The 17,046-nt window shown below is 52.9% G+C and overlaps 1 protein-coding gene across 5 annotated transcripts in view; it reads left to right on the forward strand.

The window, feature by feature from the left end:
- The window catches only part of LDB3 (LIM domain binding 3), a 62,524-nt gene that overhangs the window by 12,994 nt on the left and 32,484 nt on the right, over nucleotides 1–17,046 (forward strand). For 2 of the 5 annotated variants that reach the window (XM_037049378.1, XM_037049375.1), the window contains exons 5-8: nucleotides 2,873–2,895; nucleotides 3,929–4,132; nucleotides 8,813–8,982; nucleotides 9,494–9,530. In XM_037049378.1, coding sequence (XP_036905273.1) covers nucleotides 2,873–2,895; nucleotides 3,929–4,132; nucleotides 8,813–8,982; nucleotides 9,494–9,530 — 434 coding nt within the window. Of the gene's footprint in view, nucleotides 1–2,872; nucleotides 2,896–3,928; nucleotides 4,133–8,812; nucleotides 8,983–9,493; nucleotides 9,531–15,706; nucleotides 16,426–17,046 lie in introns of those variants that run through there. The other 3 variants (XM_037049377.1, XM_037049376.1, XM_037049374.1) reach the window with 3 other exon arrangements.

Below are 17,046 nucleotides of genomic sequence, written 5' to 3' on the forward strand. Positions count from 1 at the left end.
CAAGAAACTGTCTATATCTCAGTCAAGGCACTATGGTCCGTATAACCCTTAGGGGTAAGGGGTACACGGACATGAAGCTGTCCATTACTGGGAGGACTGAAGGAGACAACACGTGCACAGCACTAAGCTCTGTTTTGGCAAACTCAATATGTGCTGCCTGTTGCCATTGCCTGGAGTCACTCAGTTGGTACACTAATGAGCCAGAATCCCACCCTGGGTCAGTCTGACCCACGCCCGTGCCCTTCCTTTGCTTGTGCCACAGAAGGTGCCTGTGGCCCACCAGTTCACTGCTCCCCACCTCCTCTAGATCCCCAGCTCTTTCTCGGATCCTAAGTGAGAGTGGCCACAGGTACTCCATGGTCTAAGCACCCTGACTTCCCTGGACCAAGGTGGCAGAGCTATATTCCACCAGCTTTTTTTTCAGCAAGGAGCTTCTGCCAGAAAACTCAGGGAACAGCAGAGTAGAAATGGCCTTCTCTGCCTTGGATGGGCAGGTAGCTCTTCCCGGCTGCCCTGGGACTCGCCCCTGGGACCCTCAGTGAAGCTCACCTGGGGTAAGGGTATTGTCTCCTCCTTACTGAGCCCGCAGTCTGGTCTGGGCACCTTTTAACAGTCCATGTGTTTTAACTAACACATCTCTCTCAGCAACTTCAGAGATTGGCATCATTTCCCCTTATTTTAAGTCTGGGAAATAGAAGCCCAGAGAGAATGAATAATTTGCCCAAGGTCACACAGCTAATGAATAGCAGATAGGACTGACTCCAAGTCAACCTGACTCCTCCCTCCCTATCTGGAGACAGGGACCCACCTACCTGCCCCAGGAAGTGAAGGGCTTACCACATCCCTGCTTCCCGTGACTCCCAAGGTGCCTTCCCATTGGCACAGGCACTTCTCAGAAACCTGACAAATATTCCAGTATTACTTGACGTTCAGAGCACCAGAGTCCAACAGGTTCTTCCAAGCAAAGATGGGCTAAGAGAGGGAGTGCTTCATCCAAATGAAGACGGGTGCTGCTGTCCCCAGACAATGCCACGGGAAGGGTGGAGCCTCTGATCTGGGCCAGCCTGAGCAGCCTCTGCTGGGCTGAGGCACTGCCTTCACTAAGTGCCTAACTGCTTGAAGTCCATCCACTGGACACTCAACCCACTCCGAAGGCTTTGCTCTCAGGATTCTCTTTAGTCTGCACAACCCATCTGTGCAGTAGGCACTGCCATCTCAATTTTATGAATGAGGAGATGGAGGCTGTGACAGGTGGGCAATTGCCCAGAGTCACAGCACTAGGGAGAGGCAGGGTCAGGAATTTAACTCTGTCCTGTCCAGCTTTAAAAGGAATTTCCTTACCCTACTCTCTCTTTGAGCAGTTTGCAGTATTTCCCTGGCAGTTTCTACCCTGGGAGGCATGGAGGAAACAAATGGGGTGCAGGGACAATGGGCCTGAGCATCTCTGTAGCCCCCTTCTCCTTATCCTCTCTGGGACTGGGACTGAAGAGCAGAGTCCACAAGGCCACTAGGTACAAGGGCCCCTGGGCAGACCTTACAGCTTTGGGTCATCTTTCCCAAGACCTGGCTGTTGTCTCCTCTCTGAACTATGTCTGACAGGCATTGCGGCCTCCAGGTCTGCAGGTAGAAGCTAAGCCTGGGCTGGGGCGGGCGGGGGGGTGGGGGGGTGGGGGGAGCAGGCAAGAATCAATGCCAAAGAAGGAGCTAGCTGCATGGGGCATGGCTGGTCAGGGCAAGAGCTGACCCTGCAGCTGTCAGCACTGGCCAAAAATGGAGAAGGAATGGAAGATCTGTGCTGGCCTTTTCCTAATATAGCTCCAGTTGCAGCTATTTTGAGACTGGGAGGACAGAGGTAAATTTATTAGCTCTAAGGCAGGGGCCTGGGGCTGAGCAGGGCCACAGTGAGGCTGCTTGGGGTTCAGATACCCCTGGCTTTGGCCTGATTTCTCAGGGTCTTGGCCAAAGGATGATCGCGGCCTGGCTAGCTGGGTCCCAGGCTTCCACGTCAGAGTCCAGTGGTCATATCTGGGAAGGCAGCAGAGTTTGAGGCAAGGACGCTGCCTGCACTCTGCTACAACCCCCTCATCCCTTCCCCCTCCCACCCAGGTTTCCAACAGGGCCACAGACACTGTCAGAATCTGCTGGGCCAAGGAATTGCACTTAAAGAGATTTCATGCAGGCAATATCTCCCCCAAGATGATGCTCCAGAAGGCTTACTCAGAGAAGACTGATGGTGGGGTCCCTCTTGTCGTGTTGCAGATGGGCTGCCGTATCTGGGGGCTTTCTTGCAATAAGCTATGGACCCCCAACTCTGAGCCTCCTTGCTCCTGCATACTGCCTTGTCCACATGCCCTAACTCTGAGAGGGAAAGCAGGTCCTGGGGCTGTGGGTAACCTCACCACACATCTACCCCAGTGCCACTGCGATGCCTCCTCAGGGAGCAGAACTCCCAGAGCTGCCCCCATTAAACAAAGGGAAGTTCAGAGCTGCTGTCGGGACAGGAGGTACCTAGGCCCTTGGCAGCCACAGCTGGCCTGCTTCTCTCCCAGGGTCTGCAACCAGGTTGTATGGGGGGAATCCATGTATTCTTTAATCTTCCTTAAAGATGGACAAGGAAACCTGGCAAAACTTTGGGTACTAGGGACCTACCGAGGGAAAAACACTGTTGTAGGCATCTCTTACCCAAATCAAGAGGCCATGACCCAACTCTGAGCTTTTCTTCTCCTTACTTTGCACTCCCCTCACCCAGAACCAGTCTGGGCCGGCTCTGCCTCCACAATGGCCATTCTGAGTATGGTCCCAGAGCTCAAACACCCTGGTAGGAGCCTCACTCTGATAGCCCTGTCTTCTTTGCTCTTTCTCTCCTCCCCAGGTGGTAGCCAACTCTCCAGCCAAGTTAGTATCGAAGGAAAGCATGTGTGTGCCCTTGCGTGCATATCCTAGCATGCGTCCATGTCTGTCTTTCTGGATAGTGTGTGCCTGTGTCAGCATGCGTACATGTGTGCATGAGTGAGAGAGGGTGCATTTGTCCCTGAGTGAGCCTGCATGTGTGTGAAGCTGTGAGTATGGAATGAAGGTGGTGGGGAAGGGTGCTAGGGCTCCTTCTGCTACCCCTGTGAATCGAGAAATTCAGTTCTCAATGTCCTGCTGCTGGTAGCTCTGGGGTGGGGGGCGGTGAAGTGCCTCACTGATGCTGGGTTCTTTGTGAGCCTGAAGATATCTCTGTCCTGGTGGGACCCCTCCAAAGGGCTGCCCCTGACTGTGCCTTTGCCTGGAAAGCACACCTCCCTGTTGGACAGGAAGCCCTGATGGGTTGAGACTGGTGGCCACACAGCAAGTTGGAAGAAGCATGTGCACTGAAGCATCTGGAGGAGCAGAACCCCCAGCCACCGTGAGAGTGGCCAGCAGAATGAGGCCCTCCATAGAAGAACCAAGCTCAGAATCTCCATGGTTGCCCACTGGAGCTATTTCTCACCTTTTGTGCGTCCTGAACTCTGCTTGGGCTGCTGCTTCCTGATACGCTGGCCCAGCTCCTGTCCCCTACTTCCTAACCCCCACCCTCAACTCCTTTTCCTCTCTGCTTCCCTGCTGGCGTGGTGAGAGAGCATCCAATGCCTGGCGTCCCCTGCTGACCCTGGGCCATGGCTCAGGCTGAGCCAGGAGGCCTCCAGGGATCTGGGAAAGCCCAGATGGGCAAGAAATACCTCCTGTAGAGGGCTTTGGGGAGGGTGCTGAGGATTTTCCAGACCAGACCCAGCCCACCTAAAAAGTTGGGGGACTCGGGCTGACTTTCTGGGATCAGACTTTGGGAGATCTCTCTTGACACCCTCCACCACCAGCCCTCGCTGGGACCTCCTATGTAACGCCACCTGTTGCCCTTTTCTCCTTCCACCACCTTCCTCCTGCTCCCCCTGCTCCCCTTCCCCAGTGCCGACTACCAGGAACGCTTCAACCCCAACGCCCTGAAGGACTCGGCCCTATCCACGCACAAACCCATCGAGGTGAAAGGTCTGGGTGGCAAGGCCACCATCATCCATGCGCAGTACAACACCCCCATCAGCATGTACTCCCAGGACGCCATCATGGATGCCATCGCTGGGCAGGCTCAGGCCCAGGGCAGTGACTTCAGTGGGTAAGCGCCGCCCCTCCTCCACGGTGGCTCACGGCTCACGAGCTCAGCTGGCTGGGGCCTCATCCTCACAGGGCTGCAGGCACCAGGCTTCTGGGCACCGTAAGAGACTCAAGGCATCGGGACCAGCTCTCTTCTCTCACCTTGGGCACAGCCTCTGGCCAGGCCTTCCAGAACATGGCATTCTCTCTTCAGAATTAATCTCATGGTCGGCTTTAGGAAAGGGGTGGAGAAATGTAGACTATGGTGATGCCTCCAAGGGCTTATTATAGCCTCTGCAGTTTCCCTGGGCACTCTGACATATTTGGCTGGTTTAGAAAGAGGCCTCTGGATTCCTGTTAACCAGTGTCGAATTCAGCATGTCCCAGTCTTCTCACAACTAAGCCTTTCTTTGTGGGGAAGTTGCTGCATTCTTCCAAAGATGGCGGCAATTCAAATATGTGACAGGGTTTCTTGTTTAGGAAGGGACCTTTGGACTAACCATCAGGGTGCTGTGGGCAGTTTCCCCGCTGCAGAGCCTGTTTGCTCAGGGAAGACTGACCTCAGGTCAATGGGACCTCAGACATCCTTGCTTCCTGGAATTTTCCTGTTATCAAGGGTTGAGAAACTTGAGGACTAAATAGGGAAAGAGTTGGCTGAAAATTACTTATGGATCAAACTGCTAATAGTGCAAATATTAGTGGGGACCTCTTCCTCTTTTTGTCTTTCTGTCTCTCGTAGTTTCTCTCTCTCTCTCTATCTGGGTGTGTGTGCCTCTGTCTCACTCATTCTGTATTCTTTGTGTATCATCTCTGTGTGTCTTTCTCTTGTCTCCCCGTCCCACCCTCTCCCACCCGCCCCCCACACACATGGTCTCTGACTGTTTTCTACTTGGAAGTAACACCAGTGTTGACTTTCAGAACTGACTGATTATCTCTTTGGGTAACATCTTATCCCTGAGTAAGTAGCCCCAGCAACTCAAGGCAAGGAATCTTTAAATGATGCTGTACTTTTTTTCCTGAAGCTAAGAAAAACAGATGTTGTAAGAGGAATAAAGGGGTTAAAAAGTCCCAGAAAGTCCAGGGGTGTTTGACCTTTCCAGAACCCAGACCCTGTGGCCATGAAGTAAGTGAGGTTAAAAGGGGAAAATTCCAGAGGCCAAAGGAAGGTTGTGCGGACTTGGGGGAGGGGGGACGGCTCTCCTGGTCCCAGGGGAGCCTGGCTGCTTAGGCCCGCAGTACCTCCTTTGAGCCACCAGGGGACAGAGGTTGCTTGCCCTGGAGCTGTGGGTCTCAGACTCGCCAGGCTCAGGCAGAACTCTAGACAGTGTTGATTTCATTCCATCCTTCAAAGCAGAAAATGTGACCATACAAGTTTAAAAACACAACCATTTTCTCATGTGTACCCAGAACACCAAACTGCCTGGCTAAGCCAAAGAGATAACAGGGATTTCCTGCTAACATTTGTTTGCCACAGAATGTGCAAGTGTGTCCTTGGTGTGCTCCTAAACGTTGTAACAGTCACCAAAGAGTTCAGTGGAAGATAATGGAAGAACTGCTCTTCACAAGGACTTTCTATTTTTCGCACCTTGGAAAAGAATGCTAGTATTTGGCTTTACCACTAGGGAACCCACAATTTTTTTTAAACATGATGTACCATTGATCTTATCTAGTCTGCTTTCCCATCTCCCTCCTACCCACCCCCTTTCCCTTCCCTTGTGTGCCTGGGAAGCAACATGCTTTTCTGTTCCTTCCAGCTCAGTCCTGCTGGGCTAGGGCTGCCCTGGTGACTATGGGTAAGAGCTGTCTCTCTCTGCCATAAAGTGCTTTGTTTCTGCTGTTAATTTCCATGGTTCCTTCTTCACCGAAAGTTTTTTGTGTGTCATTCTTCATTCTTTACCCACCCCACTCCCATAACTCATTTCTGATCCTAACCCTGCTCCCTTGTGTGTGTGCTGTCCCTCTGTTGTCCCCTGATGGATGTGCACTCACTGTCTGTCCTCTGCTTGGCAGGGCGTCACCACTGGCATAAGGAGGCCCCCCCGAATCTGTCCCCTCATCGTCTGTCTGGTTGTGGGGTGCTGTTTGGGTTTGGTGGGATGTGTTGCAGGACAGGGCCTCTGTCTGGTGTTCTTCCTCATACCTACCTCGCAGCCACATGCCATATGCTGCAGCCTGTATAGGCTTGTCTTTTGGGGTTTGCCCCAAATAATGTCACTGTGGACGTAGATGACAGTAAGAACACTCGTGCTGGCTGCCAAGGCTGGGTGTGTCTCTGTGTTCTCTCTGCCGTGCTTTGAGGGGCTCACCCCAGCCTTTTCTGTCTGCACTGAATCAGCGTAGACCTGAATGCCAGTATCCACGCTGGGCCATTATTTAGGGGAGAGGGTGTTAAGGGGGCCTTTTAGGGGCCACTCCCCAGAACCCTCATGAAACATGGATCTAAAAGAGACAGTGCTTGCAAGACCACCCAAGGGAGGTGAGAGATTAGTCAGATTCGGGGGCAGTGGGAGTGAAGTAAGTGCCCCATGGCGACCTTGATTTGCAGTGACTATGGAGTATTTTTGGTGGCAAGAAGACCACGCTGTGAAAGGTTTCCCAGAACAGCTTCAGACTCAGGGTCCCAGGACTTCGGGGTTTGCTCCACTCTTGCCCTGAGCCCCAGTGTCTTAAAAAGGCACAGCAGTTCCTTCATTGGTCCCCCAGTCTCTTGCAACAACACCAGTCCCTGATCTTTGTACAGTGTGGTAGGAGATGAGCCAACTATGTAAAGCCCAAGGGTCTCACTCCGAGCAGCTTTCCGGAATCCTGGAGTTTTAGAAGGACAGGGGCACATCAAGGGTATGTTCCAGGGGAATGGCAGCAAATACTTTCCATCTGTTTTCTGGACCACATAGCTCACTGTAGGTAGGCTTACAGACAGGGTCTGGGCTTGGGTCTACACCTCCCCTCACCCATGGCACAGTCCACACTCACTCCTAGGAGATTAGGGAGTCTTGGCTGTATTATGCCTTCCTGTTGCTCCCTCATCCAGACAATAGGCCCAGCGTCTGCTTTGAGAGCCTTTGGGACACCTCTGTGAGCTGGAAATGGCCTACCCTAGTGAGGCCCCCACCCACTCCTCTACTCCTGGACAACCCTGGGCTCCTCCCTGCCAGGACCTGACAGGGATCCACTGGTGTTCCCCACTGAACCCCAACCACAGGCTGCTAACTGTCTGTAGCTCTCAGGCCAGGGCACAGCATCAGGGAAGTAGGGGCAGCTCCATGCCATCTTAGTTACTTTCTGTCACCTATTTTTACCTCTGCTGTCATAGCTTGCCCTGAGCCAGACACAGGGCACCAATCCTGAGAGACTAGACCAGTGCTAGATAGCTCCTTGCAGAGAGGGTAGAAGACATGGGAACTGGGGAGGGCCCCCTCCAAGCTAGCTGGCACTCATGGGTGCAGGTAGAGGCAGCCATAGAGGCAGGCAGGAGATGCTGGACAGGGCAAGTGTCTGAGCTGGGCTGTTTCTAGGCATAGAGCATCTGTGCTACACAGGCCCAGTGAGCAGAAGTGGCCTTTCTGAGCCCTCGTCTCTGCAAAGGGTCTGATGGGAAGGACACTAGGCTGGGAGCTGGAAAGTCTGGGTTCTAACTCTATTGGGGGCCCTATATGCTGTTACCTAGAGATAGTCTTCTGGTGTCTCTGGATCTCAGTTTCAGCATCTGCAAGTGCCTGAGCTGGGCTGCTGGCTGGGGAAGCAGGCTCTTACTACTGGGAGCTTTACCTGAGTCCATGACAGGGTGGGCTGGGCATCCTGTGTCCTCCAGCCTGGACTGGCCAGGGTGAGTGGGCATCCATAATGCCTTGGATGCATCCTGCCCTGCAGTCTGGTCCAAGCTGGAAGGCACTGAACCCAAGTAGCTCTGGGGGCCCTTCTGGCTCTGATAAAGGATTTGTTTATTCAACTAAGTTTTGAGCACCTACTACATGCCAGACCCTGGGAGTCTAAGGGAAGGTCACCAGGTCTCCTTCAATAGGCTAGGGCAGAAGACTAGTGACCCTCCTGCAGCTCTACTCCCAGCCCCTCCAAGCCAGAACACCCCTGTCTGCAGGTGATACACTGGCCACATGGCCTTGTTGCTGTGTTGCTCACCCCCTAGCCCTCACTTGCCTGTTTGTGGCTGAGGGGTAGCCTCCAGTCCTCTGCTACGGCTATAATGGCTTTGGTGGCTTCTTGTTTGGGTCCAAAGGTGTGAGGAGGATAAGGGATCAACCCCGAGGGAGACTTTGGGCCCAGAACTGCCTGTTCTCACATAGCCTCAAATCCAGGGCCTGCTCAGAGAGGTAGAAATTACTCCAAGAAGATGTGTGCTGCCTCCTCTCTCCTTAAAGGAGATCTAGCACCTGGGGTGGGTTATGTCTTCACATCAGCATCTTCAGCAAGCATGGGGAGGGGTGTTGGCTGGAGGGATCTGAGCCTCCTGACCCCCCATGAGAGGAGTCACTGTCTAATTGTGGCCACTCTGAGCACTGAGGACCCAGCCAACCCCTTGTCCCAGGCTCTCAGATGGCAGTGGGTAAAGGGAATAGTGGGTTCAGATAAGTAGGGGCCAACATGGGTGAGAGGGATGCCAGGGGATGCAATGTGGGGGGAGTGTAAGGGGTTGGGAGCAGGGTTCTAGCCTAGCTGTCACCCACAGCCTCTTTCTGTATTGCAGGAGCCTCCCTGTTAAAGACCTTGCTGTAGACAGCGCCTCTCCTGTGTATCAGGCTGTGATTAAGAACCAGAACAAGCCAGAAGATGAGGCTGATGAGTGGGCCCGCCGCTCCTCCAACCTTCAGTCTCGCTCTTTCCGCATCCTGGCACAGATGACAGGGACAGAATACAGTAAGTAAGGGCTCCGGGGTGGGCCAGGGGGGCAAATAGGAGAGATGCTGAGGGGCCATGAGGGTTCTGAGCCCTACTCCACAGTCCCACAGAGGCCAGGGAGTCAAGGCCCTCCTTCCTCTTTTTGAAGATGAGCTGGCCTTGATAGATAAATAGTGGCTGCTGAGCCCCTTTGGGGCCCTAGGGCAGGCAAATGGCATCAATGTTCTGCTCATTTGCCTGACCACACAGTGAGCAGTGGGCTTGCCATGGTGCTTCTGGGCAAAATTGCTGCCCAGAGGTGGGATAAGAGGACCTCACAGGCCACACCTCTGACCACTCCCACCCACCTACACTATGTCCTCTCATATTCCCTTTCTCCCCCTGCCCTCTGCCCAGCACACAGCCTTTTCCTTCCTAGTTTAGGCTAGGGAGCAGTCAATGGTGGGGAATCAGTGCCCACAGATTCCTAGTGGCTTTTCTTCTGTATGTTCCCTGTTACTCCTCCTGACCAGCAACTTTCTATCTACAGTGCAAGACCCTGATGAAGAAGCTTTGCGAAGGTCAAGGTAAGTGTCTGGACTAAGACTCTGTGACCTTGCCCCTCCTAATCCCATCCCTTCCCCCGTAGCCCCCAGGTGACACGACTTATGGAAGGAATCCCTCAAGTTTATGTATTTGGAAACTCTTGGCCCCTAAGGGGCTCCAGCAGATGCTGGCTTGGGGGCATTTGTTGTGAGTCAGTGAGGTGGGTGCCTGGAGTTGAGTCTCTAAACCCTGGGTACAGGCTGCCAGAGTAAGGACTCTAGGCTCTCCTGGCTCTGTCTGTGGGCAGGGGGTAGGGCTGCTTTGGCCTTCGCTGGGCTGTTGAGAATGAGGGCATCTCTCCCTGTGAGGGCACCGAGCCAGCTGCCTTGCCTGCCCACCCTGTGAATCTGGAAAGTAGGCACTTGGAAGCAGGCACCTAGAGGGTTCTGCTGGTCATGGGCGCCTGACCCCTGAACTCACCTGTTCAGGTATTAGTTCCATAAATTGCTCAGAGCATGATAGCTGCTGCAAGGAAGGACAAACCTTGGGCATGAGGAGGGGTTTGTACAGGACTAGGCACCTTAAAGTCAAGGTATAGTGTTTAAAACACTGGCAGGCCTGAGGCCACAACCACTAACCTACTACCTGTGGCTTGTCAAATGCTCATGGAACAGGGCGTGACGGGGCGTGCTGCCCTGGAACCCAGTGGAACTCACTAGGGCCTTCCATGTGGAGGCATAGAGTCAAGTGTGATTGTGCTATACTTCGGAGGCAAATGTCATCTGCATGTTCTTCCTAGAAGAATCTGCCTTGGGTCAGTGCATCCTGTTGTGAACTCTGTATGAGGCTGGGCTCAGCCTCATAGAGGGGCTATTCCACCCTGGGCCAGGCTTCTGTACTTGCTAACTTGTGTGTCATGGTCATAGGACTGTTCAGAGAGCTGAACTCCGGGGCACTGGAGTTGACGTGGATTTTCTTTTTGAGCCTGTACTTTTGCCAATCCAAATTGCTTCCACTCTTTGGCTGGGACTTTCAAGCCTAAAGTGTGGTCCTCCCAGGCCTGCTAACAATGGCATGCCGTTCCAGTAATGGTTCTCAACCTGTCACTGCCTGCATTGTGTCCATATGCACCTGAAATGAGATGATGTTTGACTTAGCTCAGAAGTTAGTATCCAGCTCGTTTAAGTGTGACTAAACTGTCAGCTCTCCACCTCCTATACTCCACTGCTTCTGTGTGTTGTTTCCACATTTGTCCCACCTCCCCTGTGAGGCCACCCCATGGATGCTCCTGTGAGCAATGTAGCCTTAGCAAAGATTTGGTAGAGGGGCTTTAGAGCACATACTCCACAGCAAACAGCTTCATAGTCCCAGGTTCCTCCCAATAAGAAGCCAGCAGGGGCATTTTCTCTCCCTCTCATGAAGCACCCCTGCCTTTCTGGCCCCTGCCACCTCCTAGATGTGTTTCTGGAGACTCTCTTTTTCTGGCAGGTTACTCTAAGCTTGCACCTGGTTAACTGGATACTGTCTACAGGCAGGAGGGTACTGGTGGAGGTAGATAACAGGTAACAGGAGGTAGATATCTTTTCTATTTCTTTCAGAGTATTTTTAGGCACTGAAAAGTTATTGGGTGAGGAGAACATGAAAGGCAGTATTTAGGGTGGTTCCCAGGCCTTGTAATTGGCCTCCCCCTTCCTGGCTTCCAGATGTATCTCTTGGGGCTTGTTCTGCCTGGTCTTGTAAATAAGTGGGGAGGATAGTCCTTCCCACTGGGACCTACCCGACATGAGCTTGGTTCAGTCCCCAGCAGAAGGCAGAGGGGCTTGGGATCTTGAGAACTCTGTTATAGGTCTTAGAGCCTCTCCTCCAGCTATGGTAGGGTTTTCTAGGGAAATCTGGAAGGAGGGCCAAAGAGGAGGCTCCCGCTTGCTTTCTTCCTTAGTCCCAGGCTTCCACCCAAGAAAGCAGCTTCCCCCACAGGTGCTGTGCCATTATCAACCCCTCCCTCTGGGGTCTTCGGCCATGCAATGAAGGTTCTGGAATGCCCAGCAAAGAATCTGCCCGGGACTAGAGGGGTATAAGCTTTCTGCTCCTCTCCCTTATCCTGACTTTAATTTCTAGGGACTCATCCTCATAGCTTCCCCCCAAACGCCCATCCTCCCCATGGCCACAGGAGGAGGGTAGGCATTTTCATTTCATAACATCCTAAGCAGCCTGTGCCCTGGGGCATAGGGCACAGTGGCTGAAGTGGTTCAACTGTGTGATCAAAGACTGAAGTAGTGACCGTGGCTGTTGGCCATAGGTGAGACCCTGTATTCACCAAAGTAGCCATCTGAGTAGAAGTGAGCATGCTTGTCCCCATCCTGGGTCCAGGCTGGTCAGGGGTCTTTCTCCCCAAGGGGACTGAGCCCCACTTCCACCCGTCCCCACTCCCTAGTTGGAAGCTACACCCCTAATCCCTGGTGACCCATCTTGTTGGCCGAGGACAGCCACGGCCTCCTCTTTCTCCTCCTGATTCAGCCAGGCTCACAGAGAGGGATCTAAGAGTCTCTCCTGAAGGCTGAGTTTCCCCAGGAGGGCTTCCTACTTCCAAGTGGCTTCCTCCAGCAGAGCCTGAGTTTGCCAGGTGCTAGAGGCCTGGCAGCCTACACAGGCTTGTACATGCAGAGTGTTTTCTACTTCCTGTTGCTGTGTGGTTGGGAAAGCTGGCAGGAATGCCCATGAGTGGTATCAGGAGCTCTGTACCAGGCAGCAGCACTGATGACTGGGCAAGTGTAAGTCTGCATGTCAGGACCCTGCATACTCTCCCTTCACCTGTCACTCCTACCTAGGCCTCCAGGATCTGCCTCCCACAGAGTCCCACAGCAGCTCACAACCCTGCTTTCCCTCCAGGCCCTTCAGTGGGCCCTGGCTTTGTACGCTCTGACACTCTGACAGTGTCTCTGGTAACTGGTAGCAGGTAGCTTCCCTCCGACACTCCAGCGCTCACCTGCTGGCCATCCCAAGGCATAGTCTAATCTCCAAGGACCCTATCTCTACAGGTGAGGCAGGGTAGGCCCCCGAACAGCCCAGATATCAGCTGTGGATTTGGCTCCCATCCCAGGAAAGACCCAGCACCTTAGCAAACTGCCTAGGTGGGCTTAAACACTAGCCTGCTGACAGCTTCCACCCGGGACCCGCTCTAGTGGGTGCTGGTAATGTTGTGGCTCCCAGCCTCCTCTGAAATTGCGGAGCACAAATAGTGCCTCCCTCTAAAAGCAGAGCCTCTAATCTTAGAGAAGACACCACAGCTTCCCGCTGACTTTGGAAAGGCAATCTGGGACCCTAATGGCTTGGAAGGTGAGGTCCATGTCAGGCAACCCTGATAGGGCTGGGAGTAGAAATAAGCCTAGCTTCATCAAAGGCAGGGCTTGAACCTGTGAGGCATCTGGATCCCACTGGGTGTTACCATCCCAGAGGACCCCAACATGTAGCCCAGACATCCCCTGGTCCCCACCTTGTGGCACCACTGTCTATAAGTACAGTCTCCATGTTTACCTGATGCTCACCTAGATAAAGAACTTTCATCTCTCTGAGTCCCCAAGAGTTAAGGAACAAAGTTGATTTTAGTGACAAGTTCATAGATGAGTTGAAGGTGAGGGTTGATTGCACAGCCCTCCACGAACAACATAACTCCACCACCCCTACATATCCCTTCTCCATAGTGCAACCATCTGAGGTTCTTTTTCCTCTCCTTACCTGCCTCCTTCCAACACAGCAGTGACTCACTAGTTCCTCCCTCCTCCTCTGCAGTGTCTTGTCCCCTCCCTGGCACATTCAGCTCTGTCCCCTCTAACTGGGCTGACTCTCACGGTGCCACCTGGCTCAGGGACCTTCATCAAAGGGAACCCTCATAAGGAGCAGTCGGCAGCTATCTGTAGTAAAAGTTGCGTGTGTTTTGTGGATGTATTGGTCCTCTGCAAGCCTAGCAAGTTTGAAAACCACAACTGGAGAGACCAGGAGAGTCCTAAATGTCCCCTGAACAGCCTTTATGGGCATCCTAGGATCTCTCTCCCTTTCTTCTTCTCTTTCCCTCTCTCCTTTTCCTTCTCCTCACTCTTCTCTCAGGCTGGCTGTAAATTTTCAGACAACTCCAAGCAGAGGAGGCTCACTAGACTCAAGATGCTCCAGAACTGTCCCCACCCTGTCACTGAGCACTGATGACAAAAGCTGCAGACCTGGCTGAACAAAGTGGCTGTGGCTGTGGCTGTGTCTATGTCCTGGGAAGTCTCTCTGGGGTGGTTTTCAGTGCAGTCAGCATGGCTGCGTGGCCCTGCCCCAGGGCCTCTGCTCAGGCTATCTCTGACCCTTCTCCCTGACTTCAGAGCTGCTGGCACTTAGATCATGGCTCTGATGTTCAGTTTCCAGGTGGCTTTACCCCATTCATGATGTATCTGGGCCTTGACTTTCCTCTTGGTAATAGGAAAGTTTGGACACAACTAGTAGTTTTAAAATATGTTAGCAGTGGGCCTCATTTGTCAAACAGAATCTTAAAGAGACCCGATATGCAGGACTGAAGATAGGTGGGGTGTCCACCAGGTAATGCAGATGTGGGACCATGCAGATATATTGTAAATGTGGGGACACGGGACTGTTACTGTAGAGAAATGTAAGACCAGCTCTGCTCCATCTGCTGGTTTTTAAAAACTTAAAGCTGATATTTTTAATTTTTACATGCTGGCAATTCATTTATTAAACCATTTTGAGATCATTGCAGATTGGGATGCATGTAGTTATAAGAAATAATACACAGACTACCCTTTATCCCCAATGGTAATGTCTTGCAAAACTATAGTACAATAGCAAAATTAGGGTGTTGACACTGATGTAGTCAAAGGCAGAGTATTTCCACCCCCTGAGCATTCCACGTGGGCCTTTTATAGCCACACCCGCCTCCCTACTGCAGACCCTCTCCCTGACTCACAGCAATCACTGTTACCTTCTCCATTTCTGTGATTTTGTGGTTTCAGGAATATTGTGTAAATAGGATCATCAAGCCTCTGATGCTATGGGACTGGATTTTTCAGTCCACTGAATTCACTGGAGATGCACCCAAATTCTTGAGCATACCGTTGGTTCATTTGTGTGTTTTTATTGCTGAGTAGTATTCAATGGACTAGATGTAACAATTAATTTTTCAAATGAGTTTTAAGCACTGTCCAGGTTAAATACTTGGTATTTGTGGCTTGATGTGGCCCCTGGGCCACCGATGGATACTTCTGATCTGAAGGATATTAGAGGTCCCTTTAGCCTGGGGTAGGGAGTGTCCAGGAGCCTGGTGTCTGTGTCACTGGCCTCCTCCAGGCACACTCTCTCCCCCATTTCTTTGTTTTTGGCTGCTCCTCACCTGCTTTGTCTTGTGCCCTCAGCAGAGCAGGCTGTGTGTTGAGCCCCAGAGACCTTCTGGGGGGAAGTGGCAGGAAGTCCTGGCCATCTCTATGTGTGCCAGTGGCCTTGTGAGTATGTGTGTGTACGTGTGTGCCAGGCCGTGCTCAGGCCTAGAATGTCAGGGGCAGTTGGCTGTGTTGGAAGGCTTCTCTCTGAGGACAGAAATAGGTTGGAAGACACTGGGGTAGCACAGCAAGGTGACAGGTATGCTCACCAAGCTTCATCACAGGGACAGGTGTTTCTCCTTCTTTATGCCCAGCTAGGGGACAGAGACTACGTGAAGCCCACCTACCTATGTGGTTCATCCCCAGGAGCCCACAGCCAAAGCAGCCCTGCCCAGACCTAAGCACACAGGCCAGGGAGAACCCAGAGGCTACCCTTTGCCAAGCCTCTCCTCAGGCCCTCTAGGCAGGCCCTTCCCCAGGGTTGCCCAGTCACTCAAGTCAGGGACTTTAGTCCCTCCATCCTGGTCCTTGGGACTCTGGTGTTGCCCCAAACCAGGCCTGACCATCTGGAAAGTACCCAATGGAGGGCAAAGCCTCTCCATGCCAAATTCCCCCTCCCATTCCCCTGCCCCAGCTATTAGACAGGGGAATGGTGGACATGTCCCCTAACCCCTTTCTTTCTTTCTTTCTTTCTTTCTTTCTTTCTTTCTTTCTTTCTTTCTTTCTTTCTTTCTTTCTTTCTTCCTTCCTTCCTCTCTCTCTCTCTCTCTCTCTCTCTCTTTCTCTCTGCTCTCTGTTTCTTTCTGTCTCTCTCTTTCTGTCTCTCTTTCTCTCTCTCTGTGCCACAGGGAAAGGTTTGAAACGGAACGTAACGGCCCACGTTTTGCCAAATTGCGCAACTGGCACCATGGCCTTTCAGCCCAAATCCTTAACGTTAAAAGCTAAAAGACTATCTGCAGCCCCCCACAACCTGCTCCCTTCTTCCCCCTCACATATCTGGCATGTGAGCCCCATGGAGATGCTTGAGAGTGTAGACTTGTGTGGGGCACCATTAACAGTCAAGTGTTGAAGTTCTGCTCTCCGCCCATCCCATGCAGCACTGTACCCATCCACCCCTACCCTTCAGTGCAACCCTCAGCAACCCCCAAGCTCCCCAAGTCTTTGCTCCCCTGCCCAGGGCCTTAACTGTAGTTCAGAGAGAATGTGATGGGGTTTGCTGGCATAACACCCCAGAACCAAGGGGAACAGAATGTGCTGCTGGTCAATTTTCTACCAACCTCAGCTCCTGGGAGAGGCAGCCCTGCCCATTGCCATCCTGGGAAGAGTCTCCCCATAGATCAGGGTCCTGGGAAGAGGCCAACTTCCCATCCTCACTCACTCCCTTGCTGCCCTCTGGAGCCTGGCAGCCCAGAGCAGGGCTGTCTGTGGAGGAGATGGAAGACCTAAGGGTAGATGAGTCAGGTGGAGATTGGGGTGCGAGCTCTCTCCTCTGTGCTGTGTGTGCTAGCTCCCTAGTTCTCTCTCCTGTACATATATGCATGCTTGTTCTGAAATAAAGAGGATTTGAAATGAATCAAACCAGCCTCAGTCATGCTGTGCCTGTGTGCATACCATCCAAGAGGAGCATGCCTGAGATGGGGAGAGGACAGACACCTCAGAGGAGGGGCAGGGACCCAGTATAGCTCTGCCCTCCACTGATTTCCCACTTTGGGGGCCTTATCTAGGCTGCAAGCTCAGGCTGGCAAATGGCCGGTGGGGATCTCTGCTGTGCCAGGTGGGAAGCCTTAGCCTCCCATGGGGCAGTGTGTATCAGTGGGTACCCAGATGCCCCCTGCCTCTGCTCCCACACCCAGCTGCAAACAGCAGGTTGAGCTATCCATCCCTCCCCATCAGAAAGCAGGCCTCAAGCTTCCCCTCCCAGGAAGGCACTGCTCTTGCTCAGCCCTGCTCCAGGCCGTTGGAGAAGGGGCTCAGGAAGGCAAGCCTGTGTTAAGGAGTAGATCATGGGAACTGCCGGGGCTCCTCAATGGGCCAGGGCTGTGGCTCAGGGGAGAAGAGGTGGAAGATACGCCTGGTGGAGTCTTGCTCAGGTGGCTGGAAGGTTGGGGAGACCTCCAGCTGGGTCTTGCTTCTGGCCTCCACCCACCCGTGGCTACTTCCTAGTCCTGAGCATTTAGGAAGGTCCAGG

Source organism: Sturnira hondurensis, unplaced genomic scaffold (assembly GCF_014824575.4).
Source record: "Sturnira hondurensis isolate 20B ecotype Veracruz unplaced genomic scaffold, ASM1482457v3 Scaffold0006496, whole genome shotgun sequence".
In the NCBI taxonomy this organism is placed as follows: domain Eukaryota; kingdom Metazoa; phylum Chordata; class Mammalia; order Chiroptera; family Phyllostomidae; genus Sturnira; species Sturnira hondurensis.